The following is a 25026-nucleotide window of genomic DNA, read 5'->3' as shown; positions in this document are numbered from 1 at the left end:
ACTTTCAAAGTTTATCTAAAAATTGCATACAATAATATTTGATATATGTATTAGTGTGTGAGTATTTAGAATAGTATTTAGAAAAACTATATGCTCATCATCCTTTTAGCCATTGTTTTTTTAAAGAAATTATACCCTTCTCTCTAGGATCTTTGGTAAACATTTTTATGTTTTTTATGTATGTACAAAAAATTTTAGTGTACACTGGAGAGGTGAGTACATTTTGAGGCATCAAAGTAAGTTGGAGTAAAATACGACAAGTCATCATACTGTAGAGAAGTAGTATCAAATATCTGCCTCTCCTAAAGACACTGGAATCAGGCATATTCTGAGTTGTTTGTTGTTAAAATAAGAATAACACAGAGGGTATAAAAAACCCTGAAATATTTGGGAGTTTATATATACCGATATATATTTATTTATATTTATATATTTAATATGTTTGCTTTGATAACCATGGATATTTTACTAATATTTTATCACAGTGCCACTTTTGAATTGAGTTACAAGAAAAAAAGAGAAAAAAACCACTTTTCAAAGATACCCTATTAAGATGAATCTGTGTGTCTTATATGAATTAATAGTTAAAAGCAGTTGCATGTTATATATGAAGTTAACTACAATAGGAGGAGGAATCATGCATGTCTGACAGCCGGATTATCTACAGTGTGTGGCGCTGTGTGGACTGTGGCCCACATTTATCAGTGGCGAGCAGCTGATCTGTGTCTGGGACGGGCTGGACAGGGCGGGACGTATTTGTTCTGCTGTACAGGAGCAAAGCGGATATATTAAAAAAATAAGAAAAAGCGGACAGAGCTCACCTATTTCAATCTACCACAGGAGCAGGATGGTGAAACAGCGCCGAGTCAGAGTGAACCCCAGCTGCGCGGCTGTTACGCCTCTTTGTTGCAGAAGAGGATCGTGGAAGGTAAAATCAGTTTAAAACAACGACTAAAATTTACTTATCTTTTTAGGCTATTAGTTAACTGTTTGACGCATTTTCCACGTCTTAGTAAAAAAGGAATAAACTGCTTTACCGTTGAAAAGAGAAGAAGAGACTGATTTTGGCAGGGAAGTCGGAGTTTAATATATTTTATAACACGCTGTAACATAAGTAAGTTTAGAGTTAGTTCTATATGTTTTGAACATTTGACCTAAATATTTAGTATTCGTGCTCTGCCAACCGTTTTGTTTGTAATGGTGAAACGGTTTCGTCCACCAATCACCACAGTTTATGTTGCTAAGGTAGGCGATGATTGGTCCGAATTTGGGAGCTCACTCTCCTCTTCTCCGTCACCATAGAAATGGTCCAGATGGTCTCCTTAGACAGACGCTCACTCACATTATTTACCTAATCTCTCATATGAAAAGCGTAATGCAATGTTGTGAAGTTATGACTGTTGAAGTCCCTTGTAATTATTGTAGCTCGGATTAATTTTCTTATAATTCTATTTAAATATCAAAGTTTTACTCTGAGGCAGCTTGATATTAGAAATAGCTTTGAAGTGAGACCTCTTCCATGCGTCTTTGTCTGCAGCAGCTTCGGGGTTAGAGTGGGTGCGCCCTATTTGTCAACCGAAGAAGCAATTGATGCGCCGTCTATTCGTGGTCGGCACATTCTGTACACATGATGCGCCATACAGACCCACTGGGCAGAAACCGATTTCGACCATGTGAGTTATAGAAATGCTTGTGAGATTTTTGTATTATTATTATTATTATTATTATTATTATTATTATTATTATTATTATTATTATTATTATTATTATTATTATTATTATTATTATTATTATTATTATTATTATTATTATTATTATTATTATTATTATTATTATTATTATTGTGCTTTTTTTAGAGTCTTTACTTATTGTGAAAGCTTATATTATGAAGTATTTACAGCAACACGATGCATATCTTACATAAATCTGTTGTGGAGAGTGTTTTCTTTAAAAAATAAAAATAAAAAAAATAAAAAAATCTCCCCTCACTTTGACTCCGCATCGCTTCTAGCCAGGTCTTTCCCCGGCTGACTGTGAAGGACTGTACCCTGTGGGAAGAAGTGCAAGAAGGAGGGAGAGGGAGACAGACAGAGGAGAGAGTGGGCGGGGAAAATAGAGGAGACAGAGTGGTGAGGAGAGCAGCATCTCCTCATTGATGCTGAGTCACAAAACATAGAGAAATCAGCTGCATCCCATGAGGCTTTGGGAAAAATGGAGGAGCTAGAACACACCTGCCCTCATCCCCGGACGGTAGGGAGGCTGTGCACGGCTGTTTGCTTGCCTTTCTGAGATGAGAGAGTGTATACTGACTGTGTGTGTGTGTCTGTGTGTATGTGAGGAAGGGAGACAGGAAGTAGGGGGAAACAAAAGGTTCCTCCTCTGCCCCCTGTTATGAAACAGATCCTGGATTGCATGTGCATGAGGGAGATGCTCAGAGTGCTGAGTGGATGGTGTTGTTGTTGAGGGGGCTGCCAAAGGAAGAGAAATGTCCTGCTGAGTGAGAACTGTCGCAGTGAAATCACAGAGCCTCCTGTGATGGGATACTCCGCTTTAATCCTCTTTGACACAAATCATCCTGTCAGCCCTTTTGTCTCTCCAAGTTGTCATTTGCCTATTTCTTCTTTGCCTCAGCCTGTGTTCTTTAAGGCAGTCTCTCTCTTGGCTACTCATGCTATGGCTACTAGCTCGTGTCCTTTTATTTCCTGACCGTTTAATCCTTCTTAGGCCAGATGCTGTATCTTGTGCCAGATTGGGCTTTATACTGAGCACGCTGCGGCCGCACGCCCTGATAGGCCCATGTACTCTCCTGATCACAAAGTTTAACCTTGGCCATCTGCTCTTTGCTAAATCTCAACAATCTCACCATGCCCAAGGAATCAGAGGTGATGAGGCAAATTTCCTGAAGGGATTTTTGTAGCTGCTGCTGTCTGAGCTACGAGTTTGTTGGAGGAAAAAGCTTAAAGTTAAATGTATCGTTCACAAAATTCTACCCCTTGGACCTAATTGAGTATATTATGTGTTTCAAAAAGTAAAATTATTGTTTTCAACAAAATAAGCACCCATATTTTTATGGCATGTATTCATGTTTTTATTTTTTTACTGTTCTAGCACAATAAAAAGGATTTTAACTGGAATAGTTGATTGAGCTTCTTGAGAATGAAATCTCAAGTTTGGTCAAGGATAAAACAGAAGATGAACTTCATTCCCTTCATTAGGATGTGTCATACTGTGGGCCTGTTTCTGTTTTAAAGAACAGAGTCCATTGTGAGGTTGTTTTTTTTTGGACTACTGGGATATTTTCATATAAAATCTTGGGTTCCGACCAGAAAAGAGAAAATTCATTTTCAATTGATCTTCTTGCTGGATGAAGATCTTAAACATGCAGCCAAATCAACACAAAAATCAACCTTCTTCTTTGTCCATCACACTTTCTGGACCTGATAGAAAACCTGTGGCGTGAAAGACAAGCCAGGACTTTGGAGAATCTAAAGAGGTTGTGCAAAGAAGAATCCTCCAAACTGCTGAAATGTCATAGTAAAGTAAAACCGGAGTTCAATTCCCTACAGGAGCTTGTAGAAAGTACTAACAGCAGAGTTAGCTGCCAATAGGTTACAGTGGTTCTGCAGCTCCAAAATTGCTATCTAATTCCAAATGCAGAGCAAGGACACACAAAACACGTGAAAACAAGGTTTACACCTGTATTAATGTAAAAGCAATGAATTCTATATTTTCATGTGGCGTCTTTATAATTAGTTTTGCCTGTTTAATAACTGCACAGCAACAGTTGCGTCCAGACTACAGCCCACATCTTTGGCTTACTCCGACATTTTTAACTATATCGTCCACAAATTCAATGACAAGCTAGCGTTTCTTGCAGAATCCTTGTGTCCAGAACCACCTCACAGTTTCTCTGCGACTGAAGGTCTATGAAACCCTCCCCAACCTATTGCCTGTTTACCTGAAAACCGCCATCGTTTCAGACTCTATTTTTCGCCGCTGCTCCTGGAGGAGCCACTGACGTCAGGGGCCTGGCTGAACCTGTTTCCATGTTCTCTTCCTCCTCTCACACTCCCACAGTTTTCTGCTCTGTTCCGTCTCTCTTTTGCGGGTGTGAATGAGATTTGGTGAATACTGCCCTGCAGTCAACAGATGGCACACAAACACAGGTTATTTTTTCTTTTTTTTTTTTGGGAGGGCTCACATTGCAGCGTTTTGACCTTGATAATAGTCTTGGCGCTTAGAAATTAGTATATCCCGCATCTGATTTGTTCATCTGTGCTCTCTGGTTTTAATTTCCTTTCAGAGTGGAAGAAAGTTCACTTCTCCCTTCAGCAGCACGCTTACCAAGATTTTTGTCCTCTCGTCATGTTCAGTACATACAGTTGATTGCGGGGAGAGGTGAATGTCAGTGATCAATAGCACTGAGTGCAGCTCCTTCTGTCTCTGCTGTCTCAGAGTGCAGAGTGAGCATCAGCTGTAGTCGATACCTTAATGGTGGTTTCTGAAAGTGGCGAGGGAAGGGGCAAATGGCTGTTCTCCAGGGTCTTCCTTTAACCCAGTCCCTTTCTGACTCAGACTCTCACCGAGCCTGCCATCTTCGCCTCGGAGACCAGCTGCGACTGTCGAGCGCCTCACGAGAAGCTCAGCATCACGCAGGCCCGCAGAGGCACCCCAGGTACACGTTCACCTTCATGCTCCTTTTACCCCCATTCTTCACTTTGTCTTTGTGTGAGTTTCTCCCCTATTTTGAAAGTCATGTTTTATAAGCTTTGTCTGAATCCTTGCATTTGCAGTGAGTGCCATTGCAAACGTATTTTCAAATCTCTTTCACTTTTTCATATTTCCTCACATTACAACCACAGACTTGAAGTATTTAGGTTCCACGACAATTTTGTTTTGTTTTTTCTGGCCATAAATATTTCCAAATCTGTATTCTTTTCTATTAGTAGCTTCCATTTAGTCATCTCTTGAAATTGTATTTTAGTTCTAAATTTGGCACCAAACTAATTGAATTATATAATTACTCTTTATTAGTTATTCAGTTGAGTGCAGTTTAAACAAAGTAAGTAATAGCATAAAATAATGAATCATTTGTAAACAATATCAGTATAACCGCAGTTCTACTGATATAACCACATCAGCTATATGTGACAATAACCATACTGATACAAATAAGTATAACCACAGTAGCTACTTGATTTTGCACAATCAAGTAACCCTTAAATCCGATTCTGACTGCAGCTCCCTTGTCTTATATTTTCAGCCTGCTGCCTTGAGACAGGAGTAAACCTCTGTCATATCTTGGATCAGTCAACACTTCTTTGTATTCGTCTTTTCCTGTGCCATGACTTGATGATCTTTTAAAAAAAACAGCCTTTCACAGCTTAGTTGAACTTCAGTTTTTTTTCTGAACATTACACCAATTAACTTATTGCGCTAACCATAGCTGTATGTTTTTTTTTCAGTGGACCGGCCGGTCAGAGTCTATGCAGATGGCATCTTTGACCTGTTCCACTCGGGCCACGCTCGTGCACTTATGCAGGCCAAGAACTTGTTTCCTAACACTTATCTCATAGTAGGAGGTAAGAGAGGCTACTAATAACTCTTCCAAACTCTTCATAACTGTTTGATGTTTCCGTCTGTGTTCATGTGTTTTCTCTCCATTGCTACTGGAACAGTGTGCAGCGACGAACTGACCCACAAGTACAAGGGTTTCACAGTCATGACGGAACACGAACGCTATGAAGCCCTGAGGCATTGCCGCTACGTGGACGAAGTCCTGAGAGATGCACCATGGACTCTCACGCCGGAGTTCCTTGAGAAACACAAGGTGTGTTTGTGAGAAACATTCAAGTGCCATCTTCCCAAAATGCCACTGAGAGAGAAAGAGAAAAAAACTGGACATTAAAAAGGTTGACTCACTACAAATGCCGTTTACATTGAAATAATGTGACCAAACATTGGGCTTTGTTTATTTTAAGTCTGCCTGTTTTAAACACCAGTATAAAGTAGTTTTTGATCATCTTTGTGTGTTAATACACAGTATGCTCTTAGTTTGCTTTCTTATCACTGAAACAGCAAGATCACTGTTTGCTTGTGTCAGCAAAATAGTTTAATAATAAGATGTATAGCGACAGGGCTGATCAGTACTGAGCAAGAACAGGGTGGAGTACAAATCCAGTCATAGAAAAAAACCCAAATATTTAATTACCATCTAATTTCTGAATGAAATGGATATTATGGAGGAGTTTTAGAGTAAAGGGGGTAGAATACACAGGATGCACCTCTCTGTGTTGCTGTATCTCATAAAAACCCAAATAAAATGCATTGAACTGTGAAAATGTAAGTGAGAATGAATACTTTTGCTAGGTTCTGTAAGTAGTGCAGAACTACTGCATGTTCCCTTGAGCTCTTCTCATGTTTTATTTTATTTTTTAATTTTTTTTATTTCTGCCAGTGCTGTGTTTTCTGCCAAACAGAACATGTCTTTTGGTTGTTTCTCAGATCGATTTTGTGGCTCATGATGACATCCCGTACTCCTCAGCAGGATCTGAGGACGTTTACAAACACATCAAAGAAGCAGGTCGGGCGGTGATCGGCGGGGAATCAGAAAATCACGTCGCACATTTCACCACTAAATGAGGTTCAGGCCAAAATAACCCTCTGCTTGTATCTTTTACTATTAACCAGGGATGTTTGTGCCCACGCAACGGACGGAGGGGATCTCCACCTCTGACATAATTACTAGAATTGTCAGAGACTATGACGTCTACGCCCGACGCAACCTGCAGCGGGGCTACACGGCTAAAGAGCTCAACGTCAGCTACATCAACGTAAGACATTGCAGCTCTGCTACACTTACATCATGTCAGCACAGCGGCCAAATCTTAATTTGCTGCAGACAAAGCAAGTTCTGGTCAACTGTCTGGAACTTTTATTTATCATCTTAGATCATATTTTGAACACTCGAGCATTTTTTTTGTCACTTTAATAGTCATTTTTCCTGAATTTGTTTTTTATCCCCTTAGGAGAAGAAGTATCGGCTACAGAACCAGGTAGATCGCATGAAGGAAAAGGTTCGAAATGTCGAAGAGAAGAGTAAACATTTTGTTTACCGTGTGGAGGAGAAGAGTCATGATCTCATCCAGAAATGGGAAGAAAAGTCTAGAGAATTCATCGGCAACTTCTTAGAACTTTTTGGACCTGATGGGACATGGGTAAGTCAAGCATGGTACTCAGTTATAATGCTACAAACAAGGGAATCAGATATCCACCACATTCTTAGTTTATGTAACCCTTTGAATAAAAAAAATAAAAATAAAAAAAACAACATTTTTCCCATATATTTCTTTTTGAGAGTTTTTTTGTTTTCCAATTTTGGCTACTTTTTTCCATTTCATACCACCACCATACCTAAAACTGCATCTGTCCTCCCAAACAATAATCCTCCTGACAAGCCAGAGCTCTGCCTCCTCCTCTTTATCTTAGCCTTTGCCATTCAAATTGTGACCTTTCAGGTGGACAAAATTAACCGGTTCCCATCAATAAATTGCTAAAGGCAATCCTCAAGGGCCGATGCGTGTTCCTGCTCCATGACAGCTGAATTAGCTCCTGAGCATTTCATCAAGCTCTGCAGGAGCAGACTAATGAGCCATTCATTTGGTCAGGCGTGTTAAACCAGGGGGAAAAAACCGAAAGCGTGCAGGACAGCAGTTGTTAAGGACCGATTGCGGTTCACCAGTGATTTAGGTGGAATTTTAACAGGCAAGGGACGGATCGGAAAAAGAAGCCAGGGGGAGTGCTTTCATTTTTTTATAACATCCATCCTGTTGTGTTTACTCATCAGAATTTGTTCCCAGGTCTGCTTTGGGTTTAGAAATTACACTGCAAATCCCAGGCTACACACGTGCAAACCTTCATTTTTTCTTCTTCTTCTTCTTCTTTTTTTTGCTGTTGAATAGAAACAAGTGTTTCAGGAGCGCAGTGGTCGGATGCTGTCCTACGCTCTGTCACCCAGAGAATCGCCCTGCAACAGCCCCCCACGTGAACTGTCCCCGCTGCGCTCCCCGTCCCCTCCGTCGCCCCCTGCCCGCTGGTACAACGCCCGGCCCTCGCCCCCCACCTCCCCCAAAGGCGCATCGGCCTCCATTAGCAGCATGAGCGAAGGCGACGAAGACGAGAAGTAGATGGATTCAGACAGAAACGTTTCACTTCATGGTACACTGCCTGGGAACACCTCACCAAAAAAAACAAAAAACAAAACAAAACAAAAAAAAACCCAACAACAGCAAAACACTTTTCTTCAAACAGCGGCTGGAAACAGAACCAGGTTTCCTCAAAGACGTTGCAGATTCGCAATGCTGACATTGATCAGGGGAACTGTGGTCTGGACCTGTGGAGCTAATAAAAAAGCCATCATTCTCTGGAGAGCCAAGTAGAAAAAAAAGGGTGAGATGCGAAGACCAGGATGTGGATTTATTCGATGTATTTAATGTCTCCATTTTCTACAAGGACAAAAATCCTGTGCAATATCTGTGAAGAGGACTTGCTTTGGATTGTCTGGGACTAATACAGACACTCAACCAGCCTGCTGATAATGTCACTGGATTGTTTCTTGTCCTGCCTTTTGTCCGTACTTTGTAAGATGCCATCCTTCCATAGGTTTCACTCTAGAATCCCCCAAACTTAGAGCTTAGAAATAGCAGAAAGGTTACAATGGGCAACATAAAACACGTCACTAATGCTAGTTTGAACCATTTTTATTTATGTGATGCCCCCCGCCCCCAAAAGTTCAAGCTTTACTGAGAAGATCATTTTGCTTTTTTAAAGCACTTCTCAAGAGAATTATTATTCAAATCAAAATTCTGCATTCACAAATTTGATGACACCACTGGTAAAGATGAATCAAAAGTCCTAAAATAAAATCACCTTAAACGCAAAAGCATAAATTCATAATCAAAAAAGCTGAATAATCCAACCTCTAATTTGACTATTAGTTCTCCAGTGAAAGCGCAAACTCCGTGTTAAAAATATTGTTGTTTTCAACAAAACAATGTTCGGTACCTCTTTGCACAATCTTCGTATCCAGAGTCCTGGGTCCTCCATGACGTTCTTATGGAACTCTGCACCAACGGTTTCCTGTGGGTTTTACATCCAGCCACTGAAATGGGCATGAAAGAAGGTTGGTTTTGTGTCTGGGGAACCAGTTCTGTATTGATTTGGCTGTTTATTTTTGGATTATCCTCCAGTGAGCGTGATGTTTTTCAATGTATTTGTCCTCGACGCCAATCCTGCCAAGAGGCTTTGTTACAGAGAAGATCAATGTTACTTTTGTTGTACCTGATAGCAAGACAAATGTCCTCATCTTAGTGGCTAGGAGAAATAGGCTTGTGTCTCATGCCATATTTATGCCTAAAGGAAATGAAAACTCACAGAAACTCTAAGAAACTTAAAAAAAAAAAAGTGTTGCATTAATTAATAAAAAAAATCTTCCTTGGTTGCTGTTATTTTAAAGAAATTGTTGGCAATACCACAAATTGTGCCTCTGGGTGTTTTATTAAAAACAATGTCTAAACAGAGTCTTTAAATATGACATTACGCTGCTATTATAAATTATTTTACTTTGAGGCTTTTTGAACATCTTTATTAGGGGTGCCAACCAGATTGTCTGCATCTCTATAATTTATTACACCATGCATTCTTCTAGTCTCTGGATATGATGATGTCAGTTGTCCATAGAAAAACTCAGATGATACTTGAATTGTGTAAAAAAATAAAAAATAAAGCTCGCCATGCGGCTACCTTTAGAAACTTGCTTAATATCTGTTTATCTCAGGTCTGCTTGCCCATACCAGCTCAGTGCAGATGAGCTTCCATCCCCAACTAAATTCTAACTTTAATGCAATGTAGACACATTCTATGTCCTGTATGCACATGCTAATCTCCACTATATGTAAAAACTTTAAAATTGTCTTCTTTTTTTTTTTTAAATCACCACTGTTCAAAAGGCTTAACAAGTTAATAAAGATTTAGATCAGAATGTATATAGCCAGACATGTCTTTCTTTCATCATAACAAAAAACAAGACAGACGGACCACACAAGAGTTTTCTTTATTGTCAGGTTTGATAGTTTCTACTGCTGATCTCATACTGACTGACAAGATGAGTCTACTCTGTTACTTCCAGATGAATGTGGCATTATTGGTCTATCTTGCATACAAATATATCATCTAAGCAATTTGTACAGGAGGATGAAAAACACAGTGATCAATCCACACACTATATGTACAGCTTACACGTTAGGTTTATCTGCTATATATGTATCATATTCTTTGTTTTGATGACAGCAGAGGTTCACAACATCCGAGCATGAAAATGGAGGATCTTCCGTGTTGCGGCGTCTTGTCAAAAAGTACATTTTTAGGACCGGTGTAAAGGGAGACCAAACATTTTCCCACACAATTACTGCTACTCAATAACATGGCGCTTTTTTTGTTTTCCTTCTTACAGCAGGTGTGTGACTAAGCGTCCCTCAGTTTGACTGGCAGGTTTCGAAGGCATTGGCAGTGGTGAAATGCGGAGCATTTACAGGATGTGGAAGGTTTTCCAACACCGCATTCTTCTTTCATTTTACCTCAGGTGATGCTAAAGGAGATGAAAAAAGGAAACTACTTCAGACTGATGAAATTTTCGACAGTCTTCTTTTCGCATAGTTAGTTCAGAACCATTGAACTTATGTTCTGTAAAGAGGTAAATTTTTAAGTTTAGTAGGACTTTCTCTTGGTGTCTTTTTTGTATAAAGACAGACTGACTTTGTTCCAGAGGTTGAACCTGATGGGAGTCCGACAGGCAGCAATCCCAAAGGGGGTCTCAAAAGAACTTCAATCTCTAAAATACAAACGATGCTTTATGTGCCTTAAAAGTTTGCGTGTTTGCATTGGATGGTGATTTGCATAACAGTCCTTTTTTTTTTTAACAATGGAAATGGAGGTTGTGCACAACCAATGATCTTCCTGTGTGAACGCACTCAAAGAAGGGAACATGCAAAGCATTTTTAGATATGCAATGGAATGTTTAATATATAGAGATTTCTTTCCGTGGGACTTTTGAGTGTAGTTCGGAAAGCAACCAAACCAGGAGAGGGTTTCCTTGATTGATTTTTTACCCCCTGAGAGCAAAAATAAAAAAGCCCATGGATGTTAGATTCTGCATAAGTGCCAAGATTGTTTCCACAGTTCGAATCTATCCATACAAGGATTTGATGTCTGAACTATTAAAGGCAGTTAAAAGCATTTTCAAAGCTGTTTTAAAATATTCATGAATTGTAACTATTTACAGAAACCTGTGGCTCACTGTGTAAGAAAAAGTGGATGTTTATATTGCTGTTATTTTTATACTGCTTTACATTTACATTAAGCAGATACTCTGACTGTAAGGGCTTTGTATGCTCTGCTCGCCCCACATTTCCCATAGGAACAGAACTGGTGATGCACGCCTCCAATCTAAATTTCCTGTGAAAATATTCATTTCTGCATCCATAAACACCAAATGGAAACATTACGGTGGTGTAAAGGTTGATAAAATGACACTGATTTACTTAACAACGATGTTTTAAGCAACTTAAATTGTTTTAAGATGGCAGATGTATTCCCAAACTAATTGTTGGCTTCAGCCTGCATGACCCATTGGATAATTATCAGGATTTATACTAGATGCAGACACCAAGAGAGTTACCTACTGCACGAAAGATATTAACCGTGTATAACAGCCCAACAGAACATCGCTTGGAAAAAAACTGAATTATCCGCTCAACACACAAGTTGACTTGGTCAATGTGGAACTGCAGTCATTTCTTTTTTCATGTAGCTCTGAATGACATTTGAAGTTACTGCACTAAACCGCTCTAAAGGATAAATATAACAGACTTAATAAACTGCTAAAAAGCTCCCCAGTGAAATAAAATGGGAGAACCTAATGGATTTTATTTAGCGCTCTGAGATATTTCACAATCCAGAGTTTTTTCTTTGAACATATTTTCCTCTTACAGCCTCTCCAAATACTCATCTTGTGCCGTGTGACCTTTTTTTTTTTCCTTTTTCTTAAATAACAGCTTTTATTTTAAAACAACAAAACACAAACTAGATGCTCAAATTATCACTAAAAATATATATAAAAAAAAGTAAACAACAACCGCAACATCTAGTTCACTTTAACTCAGCGTAAGAAAACGCAAAAGTACATTTACAAACTTTGTTCAAACTCATTCAGAAGACTGCAGGGATCAGCAGGAATTCAGGTGAACCACAAGGCTGACCGGATGATGCCAAAAGCACACAAAGCAGTGAGCCTGTTGTTTATCCTCCACAGCAGCATGAAATGATGACAAGCAGAACAGCGTCGGTTGTTCAGGTGCTACAGGTCCATTCGAACCTATGAACATTAGTACATTACATGTTGCTGGTGCTGGGAAAGCTACTCGGCGCACAATGCTGGAGTGACGGTGTGTCTTATACATACATGACTCGTTTGGTCCTCTTAGTAGTTGTTAGTCGGGGTTGCAAGCAGTAGTGTCTGATGAGCGTTATTACTTTTAAGTACTGGTTTGTGGCTGGGTAATCTTGGACAATAAAGCTAAGCAAGTAAAGTATAAACAAAACTATTTTAGACTACTTTCATTTATATTGCCTCCCTTTAAAACTGTTCAAAATCCATTACACCATGAACCATGGTTCAAAAAAACAACAACAAAAAAAAAAGCACATCATAAGTTCCCAGAAATAAGGCTTTCTTTCATAAATATAACAAAAAGGTTATCACTTCTAGAGCTTTAAATGTGTTGTCTTTGAAGCATTCCCTGTTCTGTTTTCTTTTTTCAAAAAGGTGCATCTAGTTTCTAATTCATAAATATCATTCTTAACAATTAACCCTGACTAAAAATCTTAAAAAGTGCAATCAAAACAAGTATTTGCCAGTATAATAACAAACTGGCCTACTGGCGCATTTAATCAAACATGTTTCACAAAGAAAAAAAACACAAATATAAACCTCCTCCTCTTCTCATTTGCACTGAAACATTGCACCGTGTTTTGAGAGAAAGGAATAAGTCTTTCTAAAGCCGAGAAAGAGACTCAATCAGCCGAGTCGGGCTTATCTGGCCAGAGGGAGGAACAGCTTGGTCAGCATGAGACAAGAGGTTAAAGACAGGAGTGTTGCAGAGAATTTAACTTCAACAACGAAATTGATAGAATCTACAATTGGGGTTCGAAACGTTGCAGCTACAATAATGAGAATTCTTCACTCTGTTCTGAGCCACAACAACAAAAGCTACGCTAAAGAAGGTTATTGCAATCGGGTGCAAATGTAAATCCGGGTCACAACACCCTAACAAACCTTCCACCACCAGTGCAATGTGAAAGCAAGTCTCATCCTAAACGAAGCTTTTACCCACGGGCAACATTTCAGCGTACATGCTCCACACAGAGAGCAGCCGTTTCCTGCTGGCAGGCCATGCAGAGTTATCTGTTGGCTTTGTAAATGGACTTGCTGGCGTCACGCGGCTCTTTGCTGGGGTTGCTCCAGTCGTCCGCTTCAGGGCTGGTCTTGTAGTGCCGCCAAGCTGACTTGTTGAACACAGGGAGGCGTTCAAAGGACTCACTGGACAGAGCCTTTAAGGGAGAAAAACAGAAGTGGTTCACTGAAAAACACCGTCAAGAACTAGAAGGAAGCTTGAAAGCGACAAGCTGAAGTGAACAGGTCCGTATGACTGTTTTTAGGCTTTTATTTTGAGCTGTTGGTATGCATGGCCTTCAAAAGTTATTTCATTTAAGTGCAAATAAAGACACACACATAGATTTATAAGAGCAAAATAAAGTTAAAAGGGAACAAATAAACGCTTGAATGAAAAAAAAAACCCAAACCAAAACAAAAAAAGCTAAAAGAAATGCATGAAGCCCCACAGAAAACATGAGGTAAACCACCAGTACAATAAAAGAGGGCCAGAGGAGCACTTTAAAATTAATATCAAGTTTAAACTTAAACAGTTTGAATGGCTAACATTAAATATCAAATCCTATCCCAGTTACGAAGTGAGCCGTTCACCAATAACATTCAGTGTAATAAACCCATAAAGTTCAACTAATGTTTGAATGTCAGTGCTAAACATCGGTTTGTCAAAATTCAATAACAATGTAAGAATTGGGGATTGTTTCAGCTGAATCAGTAGTTAAATGTGTTAGAAGTAACTCTTTGAGTCTAAAAAAAATATATAATTATATACAATTAGTTCATAACATTTAAAATGGAGACACAATTCCAAACTCTAAAGATGAAATTAAGCTCATAACCTGAATATATTGCCTAGAAAACAGGTTTATCAAAACTCCAGACCTTCCTTTATTTAAAAAAACCCCCAAAAAAACAGTCTGTTGGAGAGTGCCCCTAGTGGCCAGAATAAGTTTTTGCACTTGTACAAACTTACAAGCGCAAGGTGAACAAGCAGCAAGACGCCCTAAAAGAAGTCTTTTAGGGCGTCTGTGCTTTCTAATATCACAAGCTGTCATTGATGTTGCAAACACAAAACACTAGAAATGCTTTTATCACCATTTTCTTTTTTTGGAAACTGAATAAAAGATTCTCTAAACTCCTAACCGTTTACTTAAATCATATTAATAAAAATACTCTGGCTGACCCAGGTTACCTTCAGATAGATGACAGCATCTGTGCCCACTCCCTCCATGGAGTAGAGCTTCAGGTCGCCCTGGAAGTATCGAGCATAGAGCCGGGAAATCGGCAAACCGTAACCAAAACCAGCCTGGGATAGAGAAAAGAGAAGAAAAACAAACTTACCATCTACATGCTAATTCAGATCATCGTAAAACCGAATGATTTTGAGAGCCGGTGCACCAATGGAACGGCTCCCGGCTCCAGGCTGGGCGTCGGGGCAGTGGAGTACATGTAGTTAAAGAGACGGTCTATCTTCCTCAGAGGAACTCCTCCTCCTTTGTCACTGATCTTGAGACAGACGCCGGAAGAGTTAAAGACAATAAAAACACGAAAACAAAAAGCTCATGTGTCACCATGCGCAGATCTGCTTACCTTTATCGACAGATCCTCTTTACCCAGAGTGACTCTCGCCTTCACTGGCGGCAGCCCCTCCTTACTGTTTTCATGAAGCTCCACTGTCGCTCTCATGGAGTTCTGCAAACAGCCACAACGTCTATAAAATGAGCTTATGAGGGCAGAGGGACCTTGACAGAAAATCCAGCCAATTCATTACGTTTAAAGAGAGCAACTCCGCTCACCTTGAAGAGCTCAAACAACATGTGGAACAGATGCGAGGGCACGTATACCACCTGGATGGGCTTCTTCGGAGCTTTCACTGGAAAACAAAAAGAAAGAAAGCCTCTTTAGCGAACACAGAGAGCTGGTTCTTGGGAAGTTAATGACAGAGTGAATACTTTACTCACTATGGAGCTAAATTCGGAGCATCCAAACACATGTTTTAGTGCAACATCTGTGTGGGAGATTAAAAGAGGCGCAGGGTGTAATGCACTTACTGTTGAATTCCTCAATCTTGAGCTCGGGAGCAGCTAAGTAGTATTTCTCACACAACATCTTGGCAGTGTCATAGGCATCTAGTAGGAGAGCAAAAAAAAAAAAAAAAAAAAGGCTGAGAAGAGAGCAGCTGAATGTCCATTGTTTATATCTGCAGTCATGTTTTGGGTCACTAATGCTCTCTCTGTCCGCTCACGGTTCACTCAGAGTGTTTGATCCACGCTGATGGAATGGTTTTTTTTTTTAAACTATCGGTGATGTATGCGTGTCTGTGACGGAGGAAGCGACTACTTTCTCAGAAAAATCCCAAACGCTCGGGAAGCACAGAAATGTTTTTGTACAAGCTCAGGTCAGGCCACATTCTTGACTCCCCCGGAGAGCAGGCTGAGAAAAATAAAAACCACACAGACAACCAGAGGCAGCTGTGGCTCAGGTGGAGCAGCAGGTTGGAATAATTGAGAGGCTGGTGGTTGGATTTCCCTTCAGGCAAGGCACAGAGCCTTGTTGGCATTTGTGTGGATTATAAAGGGATATAATTATAAAAACAACCGCAGAGCAGTTTGATACACAAAGCTGAGGTCAAAGGTTACCTGTTATTCTTCCTGGAACAGGTTAGGATAGGTCTATGGGCTAGACAAAACATGTTCATAACTTTATCTTTGCACAAAATCATTGTTGGATAGTGAGATTTTAGTCTGTTCAGCTCCGTCCATTTTGAGCTGTTTCAGGGCCTCCTGTCACTTTAAATTCAAATAAGCCCCTCAAGTCAATGTTTACCCTCGCACATGAAAATGGCTGCAAACACAGCCGTAAATCTTTCAAAAACACTAGTAGAGGTTCCTGCACAACCAGCAAGAATGCAGCAAGTTGTTTCTGAATGGAAAGTCAACAACAAAACACTCATCTTTTCCAACAGCCATTGTACAGAGCGTGCAGCGGTAAAACATCTCAGCTTGGGTTGCTAGGTGAGGGTCAGTGCCTGCACAATGTGGTATTACATTCTGGAGGTTTTTGAAACGGCTCATTTTCTACACTCCAAAAAAACGGCTGGGTGTGTTTAATTTTTTTTTAAGCACTTGGGCTGTTTTTAGAAGCAGTAGAGACTCAAATGAAAGTATAGACACCTACAAAAAGGGAATTCTGCATAGGTTCCCTTTAAAATTAGCCACAAATTATTAACAAAAGGGGAACAAAAGATGTCAAAAATATTTGCATCCTCACCACAAAATTCTGCATCACTTTGAAATACCCAAGACGGTGAGACCAAGCAATTTTGAAAACACTTCTTTGTTAAAAGAAAAATAAAGCTAAAGATTTAAACGTTAACAATGGAGGTGGAGCAATCGTGTCATAGCTGTCGTAATGCCAGCTTCGCAAGAAATATGATACTGACAGATGCTGCAATAACCTCAGTCAAATATCAGCCAATGTTAAGGTGAAAAAGCTAACGAAAAGCGGATTTATGTAGTTGTGTTAAATCCATGGTTATTCTCATGCATACACTAAAGCATAGCTTGCCATCCATTATTAGAGGCACTCAAAAATATGCATCGGTATCCATGCAGTAGGTTAAATACTGACGTATTTAATCAATGGAAAAAAAAATCAGGAGGAAACTGATTAATTGGTGCATCTCCAGTGACTGCAACTCCAAATAATCAATTATAGATATTATTCTAGCAGCAGTGCAGAGAGATCCAAAACAAATAAAGTCAATTTGTTTTGGATCGCTATATTAACACTGTAATGCTATGGGATTTGGACAGAATCAAATCCTAGCGTATTCCTAGTTCTGACAGCTTCTGCTCTGGTCGTCATATTCACTAAAATAAACATGCAGAAAACAACTTTAGAAATAACAGGAAAGAGTTTACAAGCTGTAATATTTGCTAGGGGGGCCAACAGTCCCCACTAACCAGACCGTGTCCCCATTATTTCTCTTGCATCCTGCTAAGAAACTTAAAAGAAAATGGAAAAATAAAGAGAGAAATTCACACCTGGTGGAAAGTTTACTATTTTCGTTTCTGCAGAGCTCTTCCCTACTTAACCGTTCTCTCCTGTATCCTATCCGCTGTTCTCTACAACCACATCTGGAAGAAATTTCCTAGAGGTACAGCACGTTATATCGCCTGAAGTGAGCCTTCATGCGAGTTTCTTTTTTTTTTTTTTTATCCTGTAAACAGCTACACATCACGGTTCTTGAGAGAGAAAAAACAACAGAACTGTTCGTAAAAAGCTGAAAAGAGAGATTTTAGGTTGATATGTATGGACGGTTTTTTGGGAAAATAAGTCCAGTAACTGATGTAAACACGATAATTAGCAGTCGGAACCACAAACAACAAAGTAATCCAACAAAAAGAAAATACTTTAATTATTGCGTTTTCAAACGTAATGTTTCCATAATAGGCTGTAATTAAAGCCTAATTTAGCCCAAAAGTTGGATGGAAGACACTTTTTGTATTTTAAGAAACTGATCAAGAACATGTGGGGCTTGGTTAAACAAAAAAATAAAATAAAAAAAAACCAACACAATTCTTGAACTCACCACTAACAACTTCAGCCACATTGCAGTTGGGATCAATGCTGCCGATGTGTTTGGGATGGGCCGGGTTGGTGTCGTTACTGAACAGCAGAGCTGAACACAAACACAAACACAAAGGAGAAAAATCTAGCTTGGGCTGCAGAGACGGCCCTAACGAGGACGTGACGCCAACGCGAGCGTGAGACTCACTGTGCTGGTTGATGAGCATGCGGAAAGAGATGCGGTTGGTGTAAAAGCGGTCGAGAAAATACTGGATGTTGCTGCTGATGAAGGGGTCAAAGCCAAACTTCTCCTTGTACTCGACGACACCCTGAGCCATGGTGGGCACGACGTCGTTGTGGCGGTTTCGGATGTCAATCAAGATTTCCAGGAAACTAAACGAGAATGAGAGGGGATAGAGCAAACCCCTCGTCAGCTCTGACTTTTCCCACGTTTTTCTACATTGGAACCAAACTCTGGACTTAATGGAATTTTATGGATGCAAAAAGGAAAAATCTCAAAAGTATGGAAGTAGGACTTCCTCTATCAACAGCTTTCTTCTTACCACACCGCATAATTTTAGAATCCAAAACCATTTATATTCTTCATGAGAAGAGAATGAAACTCAAATGAAGAACAAAAAAGAAAACACTTGGGGAAGGCGAGTACCAGCTTAGTGCTTCTGATGAGTCATTGTCAACAAGCTGCTCTTGGCGTTAAGTTTACAATGCAGTCAAGCCTCTCCTTATTCCTTCCCATGCGTTTATCAGTCGTGCGTGGCTGTTTATCAGATGGGGTATTGTTATGATATCAACACACACACACACGCACACACACACATACACACAGTAAGGGACACAGTCAGCACAGATATATGAGCAGGGTCAATGTTTCAACTCCTGCTTCTAGATTCACTGAAAGCTGAACAAACTGTTAATGCATTCTTTACATTTTTAATCACAAAGTCAATATTCACTCACTCATTCAGAGTGTGAGTGTCCTCTGCCTTCCTGTTCTCGAAATCCAGCAGCTCCACGAAGCTCTGCATGTACCTAATCAGGTCAAACAGAGACCAAAAGTCAACTTTCACACCCTGCAAATCATAAACTTCGATGCCCGGAACCGACCCCAAAGGAAAACAAAAGAAGCCGTTACCACTTCTGGACTAGTTTGACAGACGGCTGGCTGAGCAGCTTGTCAGGCAGCAGGTTGACCTCTCTCATGGTGTTGGCCAGTCGTACCGGCAGCTCCTTACGCAGGAACATGTAGGATGTTTTCTCACAGGCATTCTCCCTGCCTGAACAAGGGTGAAAAAGTTGCATTTATTAGTGTTAACTGCAATGTTTTCAAATTGTTGTAGAGTTTTCTGAGCGTTTGTGCACAAAGAGACCTCGCAAAAGTCACACGCTCCATTTTTCATGTAAAAGATGCTGGATCAAAAAGCCTGGAAATGGTTTCTATGCAATCCAGGTTTCCAATTATCTGCTGCATAATGTCTGCTTCATGGCTAATTGGGCACCGTATCACGCTCTGACCAATTAACTGACCAATCAGTTAACATCCTGACATTCAGGAGAGAATTCTTTTTTTTTTTTTCCCCACCAGGGGGTCTTTTGTGGGCTCTAGTGTCCCTTATTTGAAACACGGCTGACAGGAAAGGGGGAAGAAGGGGGGAAAGACATGCGGTAAATGTCGACAGGTCCGGGAATCGAACCCGTGACGAGGACTCAAGGCCTCCAAACGTGGGTCACGCTACCCCCTACGCCACCACAGCACGCCAGGAGAGAATTCTTATGGAGACAGAAACAAAAGCTCACAGCATGTAACCAAAGCTGCAAAAGTAATACCAGTGATTGAGCTCAAATCATGTAAACATAATCTGTCATGCCCTTATTATGTGTGAAGGAGAACAAAATATTTTTACTCATGGAGGGTCAAAGGTTAGTTGCTGAGGTTCACTGATAATCTGGTAAGCTTAACAAGGTCTATTACAATAGATGACAATATTAGACAGCTGTATAAAACATATGATTTTAATATGGAGGATCCGAGGTGAGGTCACACTGTGCGAGTCAGAGAGAACAGCTGTAAAAAAAAGGGTTTACTCTATTTTAAAACGAAGACAAAATGACTGAGTTGACATCCTAAACTGACTTTAGTAAGTCATATGAACAATTACAAACATCATTGTCCCCATTGCACATTGCAGAATCTGAAAGTCATAACTGTGACTTTTAGATTTCCAGAACAATGTTTCCAAATCCACCTTTTTCCAAGACAGATCCACTAAAAGTCTTGTGCTCGCTCACTCTACCGCAGCCAGAATTATCCGCACACAAGTCGCCACATGTTGTGCTTCCTTTCAAATGGCTTACATTTAGAGTTTCTGACCAGTATTTTACTCAAAACTGGCCACCCGCAAATTTCTAGGTGCACGTTCAATTTTGAGACTCTTTAAAGGAGAGTGCTGCACTGCCCAGGTGTTCTCACTCCTAGGCTGCAAAAACATGTTTCTCAACTCTTCTTGCAGTCTTGTACAGTACAGACCAAAAGTTTGGACACACCTTCAAATTGAATTCAATTAAAAGGTGTGTCCAAACTTTTGGTCTGTACTGTATGTGGAAAAATCTTTAAGGAACATCCCACCTGAACTCTTGTAATCTGCTTTCGACTTTTGATTTGTAGCTTGTGATTTTGATAAGAAACACTACTATCACTTATCTTGAGGCTGAAAAAAGAAACCGCAAATACCTTTCAGCTTCTAAGATAATACCCAACCTTTGTTATCTGACTGGAGATTCACTCACTCACTTCCAACCTTTGCTTTAACAGATAAGAGAAACTGAACTTGGAGATCATAAATCTTTGGAGCAAAAAGAGATGAGGGATTAATGTTTAACATTTGAGTGGAAGAAGAAAATGTCACTCTGCTAAATTATCTTTCAGACACATCCACAACTCTGTGCACCTTTCACTTTATTTTATTGTATCTGGCAGTACACCGTGTCCTTCTAGCCTGCCGTCTCATATGTGCAAGAGAGGATTCACGCATCCTACTAAGCCTTTGGAGGCCAAATCTGTGACACGGTAAAAATCTGCTGCTCTCAAGTTACAACCCATTTTAGAAAAACAGCAAACAAGCATCAAACAAGCATCGATGTAAAGCCTTAAAACAAATGAATCATTGCTTGCAGCAGAATACTCACAGTGAAACGGAAAAGTAAATACTAATACTGTATGTAAAGGTTTTAGAGCTGAGGGACAGAGAGGCCATGGAAGATTTTGTGTCCATTTCTGTATTGATCTGGCCACATGTTTTGGATCTTTATTCTACTTAAAGACTGGGAGGTGACCTGAGACCATTAGATCTGAATTTAAAATCTCATGATATTTCAAAAATGTTTGTGAAATTATGCTTTTTAACGACGTTCAAGAAGCCTTAAACAGGCCCACAGCATCACACCTCCTCCAATATCCTTTACAGTAGACATTAGGTGCTTTTCCACAGATTCAAACAATGTTTTATGACAAATCCACAGTGAGTGTTTGCCTCTGAAAATATAACTCGAACTCTGTACATGTTTATTTTTGTGATGGTAGGGCACAAGCAGCTTTTGTTGTGGTATCTTTCCCAAATAACCAGTTAGAAAATTCTTCAAACTTAGATCAACAACAATATGCTAACAATTAAAATCATATATTTATTTGCTGACAAATGAAACAAGGGTTTTGTTGGCCGGGTAACACCAACAAAACCCTTGGTCTTGACTCAACAGTTGCCACAAACTTCCTGTTGCTCACATCCAAACCACAGCTGTGGGAACAAATTACATAACAGCTTCTGTTTAATCATGTGGATTAAAAAAAGCCTGGAGTGCAGGAGTGTGATCAGAAGAATAACTACAGTATATATCTTGTTATATCTAAATCTGAATTAGTTTTTTTGGAAAATGAAAAACAGTCATGATGACTTTCATTTTTTAACAGAAAGACTCATGATTTTTATTTTTTGTATGAGAAACCTGTTGGGGGGTTATTAAGCCCTATTGAGCAACTACAATAGGGCTTGGAGGTGCGTATAACTGCACGCACCAACACTAGCCGGCATGCTGCTGCTTGTGCTAACATGGCTGAGTTACCACAGTAACAGTAAATTCAAATCAATTCAAATGTCACCTCTCATTCGGATAGTGTTTCCCTGCAACATGTGGTGCTCTTATTCTATTTATAAGTCAGTGATTCATGAAAAGTGGGACAAAATGGGTTTAAATTTTCCCCAAGTTTTTTTTAAATATTCCTCAAGCTTATGTACAATACAAATATGAGAAATAATGCTTTGGAAATGTAAAGATGCTAAGGTGCAGGCTCCCAGTTGTAATATTTTTTTTGAAAATAAAATTTTTAATGGACCTGACCCTGAACTTTGTCATCACCTTCTAACAAAAATAAATAAAATTATTTTTAATGACCCTATTAGTGATATTTTTACTCAGTTTTATAGACAAATGCTTCTCAAGAAACAAAAGAAATATTATTTAAAACAAAAACAACATAAAGTCCATCTGACGTAGTTGACAGTGCATCACGGAGTTGACGCAGAACTGAAGGTGGTGACAAACTAGCGAGTAAAAAGAAATACTTGATACATGTGAAGTAATGACATTTATGTAAAATACATTAAAATGAATTAACTGCACACTTAAGTGAGATTTGTCAACACTATCACTGAAAGAGTCGGACCGTTAAAAACTCTGATGGAGTTGACAAAATGTCAAACTACCTCAATATATATGATGTTATTCTGAAGGAGGCCATATTGTAGCTCATCAGGTCCATGCAATCTTTACGATACACTTAAATTAAGGATTTATTTCACAAAATTTCAGCAAAGTTTTGTAAATTGTCAGTTGTGGTGTTGACACATGGTTGTGACGAACAACATGGGAATAAAACAGAAGGAAAAATTAAAGAATAACATAAGCTAACTAGAGCTGCCTAGCCCTCTTAGCAAAGGAAGAGAAAGGAAAAGGTAATGGGGTCCTCAGAAGTTCTGAAGCCCCCCAATAATGCCTGATTTAAAAAAAAATAAATTACATCTTTTTATGTCTGACTGTGTTGACAAAAACTTGGGACAAATTTCAATTGAGTTGGAAAATATATAAAAATGATTTTTAATACTTATACTTAATGGTCATAATATATTATCTTAGTATTCATTTAATCGTTTTAAACTATTATAATGTATTGAATTCTGCTCCAAGACAAGGGATTTTAAAGACACCATCCACCTACTACAATGTTCAAAATAAAGAAATATTCAGCAAACACCAGGAAAACATACATTGTTGTGCTCACATGGCTCATGTTAGTTTAGTCAGATATTTGAAAAATAAAATTGTGATTATTTTATTGAAATTTTGTGCTTTATCCATAGGACCTGTTGTGTCCCTCTTCTCAAGTATCACTAAAGTCCGACATTCACTATGACACTTTAAGAAGCCCATAATAACATCTGAAAGAGTTGACATGAGACAATAAAAGGCCCTTTCTGTAGTTGCCATCTCCAATTGCAAGTCATTATTTATTTTATTATTATTATTAGGCTACTCACCAAAATCCAGGAACTGCTTGATGGAAAGCGGAGACGGTGAAAATCGGGAGTAATACTCGATTTTGGGGTTAGCGTTTTTCAGCAGACACATGAAGATCCTCATTTTTGAAAGTTTAACGACGCTCGTCTAGTATTTGTCTGTTTGTTTGGGATATGACGTTTCAGTCAGAGAAAATAACACGACCGCACCATCATTATCATCTTCACCGCCGGTAGCGATGGCAGAAACTCGGCCGGTCCGTGTCTGTCTTCGGCGTCCACATTTCCACCGTCCACAGTGGACACGAACCGACGGGACTCATTCATGTAAATAAGACGATGAATGACAAGCGGACACGAAGAGCTCTTGTTGCGGCTTCCTGTGTCTACATTTCTAGATATTCAGGTCGGCTCGTCGTTGTAAAGCCACAGAGTGGAAGAAATCTACTTCCTGTTACGTTTTTCAAAGTAAAATGCGAAACGCTGTGACTGAAGAAACCAATGACGACCACAAGTCAGTAACGTGCACAGATATACACTAGGTGGTGCTAGAGCGTAGCCTTTTGTTCCCCTAGAGAAAAAATATGTGCCCTTCTGAAAGTGTTTTTACTGTATATTATGTAGCTCAAAGTACCATTTCTAGATTTAAAAGCATATATTTCCAATGCCTCAATTTTTTATTTTTTATTTTTGCATGACAAGACTCCTACAAATAATAAAAAATAGAGGAAAATTGGTCATTTCCATTCCTAGGAAACAGCAAATTACCATCACTTTATGAAAGGTATTACATTTTCATCCTTGTTACTTGATGGAAAAGATTTATTAATTAAAGTTTGATCTTATTTACACAATCAAACAAAATTTAAATGCACATTCCTTTAAATAGGTCCATTATATGAGAGCTGCAAAAATGTTTCTATGTCCAATTAACATTTTTCCTCCTTTTAAAGCACAAAAGTAATTAACCTAATATTTTTTTCAAACATATATACAACAGTTAACAGTTAAAATTGTGTCTTTTGTTGATAGTTTGATTATTAGATTATTTTCATTTATGGGGAAGAAAGAGGTTAGATTAAATAAGCTTATGCATGATATATTTGGTGTTGTATTTATCTGAATTTGCTCTTTAAATTTTTTTTTGGCCTGTCAGTTATCAGTTACTTATTAGTTTTTGCTTCTACAAGCAGGTCAGTTTTAGTGCCTGTTTGACTTTTTGTACGTCCTCTTGTGGTCCAATATCCATTACCATATTTTATTAAAGTCATGTAAATATGGATCATAATACTTCTGATTCTTTTCTTTACACTCCAACGTTCTCTAACAGCCTAAATGTCTGTTTAAAATAGTTGAAAAATG

At 39.1% G+C, this 25026-nt stretch overlaps 2 protein-coding genes across 7 annotated transcripts; one reads left to right on the top strand and one right to left on the bottom strand.

Moving 5' to 3' along the window:
• Positions 1-749: 749 nt before the first annotated feature.
• LOC122823899 (choline-phosphate cytidylyltransferase B-like) lies at positions 750-12127 on the top strand. Of its 2 annotated transcripts, XM_044103908.1 has the most exons (10): positions 796-928; positions 1538-1673; positions 2012-2250; positions 4576-4675; positions 5466-5582; positions 5679-5830; positions 6505-6583; positions 6691-6833; positions 7029-7217; positions 7962-12127. In XM_044103908.1, exons 3-10 carry the CDS (start codon positions 2212-2214, stop codon positions 8184-8186), a joined length of 1044 nt encoding a protein of 347 aa, XP_043959843.1. In that variant the 5' UTR covers positions 796-928; positions 1538-1673; positions 2012-2211; the 3' UTR covers positions 8187-12127. The 2 variants fall into 2 exon arrangements, with proteins under 2 accessions (XP_043959842.1, XP_043959843.1); XM_044103907.1 differs by lacking the exons at positions 1538-1673; positions 2012-2250 and having other exon boundaries at positions 750-928.
• Positions 10093-24101, bottom strand: pdk3a (pyruvate dehydrogenase kinase, isozyme 3a). 5 transcript variants are annotated; one of them, XR_006369423.1, is made up of 12 exons: positions 23686-24095; positions 19230-19371; positions 19055-19126; positions 18285-18469; positions 18099-18188; positions 15556-15633; positions 15301-15377; positions 15095-15196; positions 14903-15010; positions 14697-14810; positions 12250-13665; positions 10093-10645 (listed from the first exon to the last, which is right to left on the bottom strand). XR_006369423.1 is itself a non-coding variant. In XM_044103906.1 (12 exons), the coding sequence occupies exons 1-12, from the start codon at positions 23786-23788 to the stop codon at positions 10626-10628; spliced, it is 1212 nt and encodes a 403-aa protein (XP_043959841.1). In that variant the 5' UTR covers positions 23789-24095; the 3' UTR covers positions 10093-10625. The 5 variants fall into 5 exon arrangements, 2 of the variants coding, with proteins under 2 accessions (XP_043959841.1, XP_043959840.1); XR_006369422.1 differs by having other exon boundaries at positions 10093-12430; positions 12518-13665; XR_006369424.1 differs by having other exon boundaries at positions 13449-13665.
• Between the last annotated feature and the right edge of the window lie 925 nt (positions 24102-25026).

The sequence above is a fragment of the Gambusia affinis genome, linkage group LG21 (assembly GCF_019740435.1).
Source record: "Gambusia affinis linkage group LG21, SWU_Gaff_1.0, whole genome shotgun sequence".
Lineage (NCBI taxonomy): Eukaryota > Metazoa > Chordata > Actinopteri > Cyprinodontiformes > Poeciliidae > Gambusia > Gambusia affinis.
The sequence above is the reverse complement of the archived record's forward strand: the minus strand, read 5'-3'. Positions and strand labels throughout refer to the sequence as shown.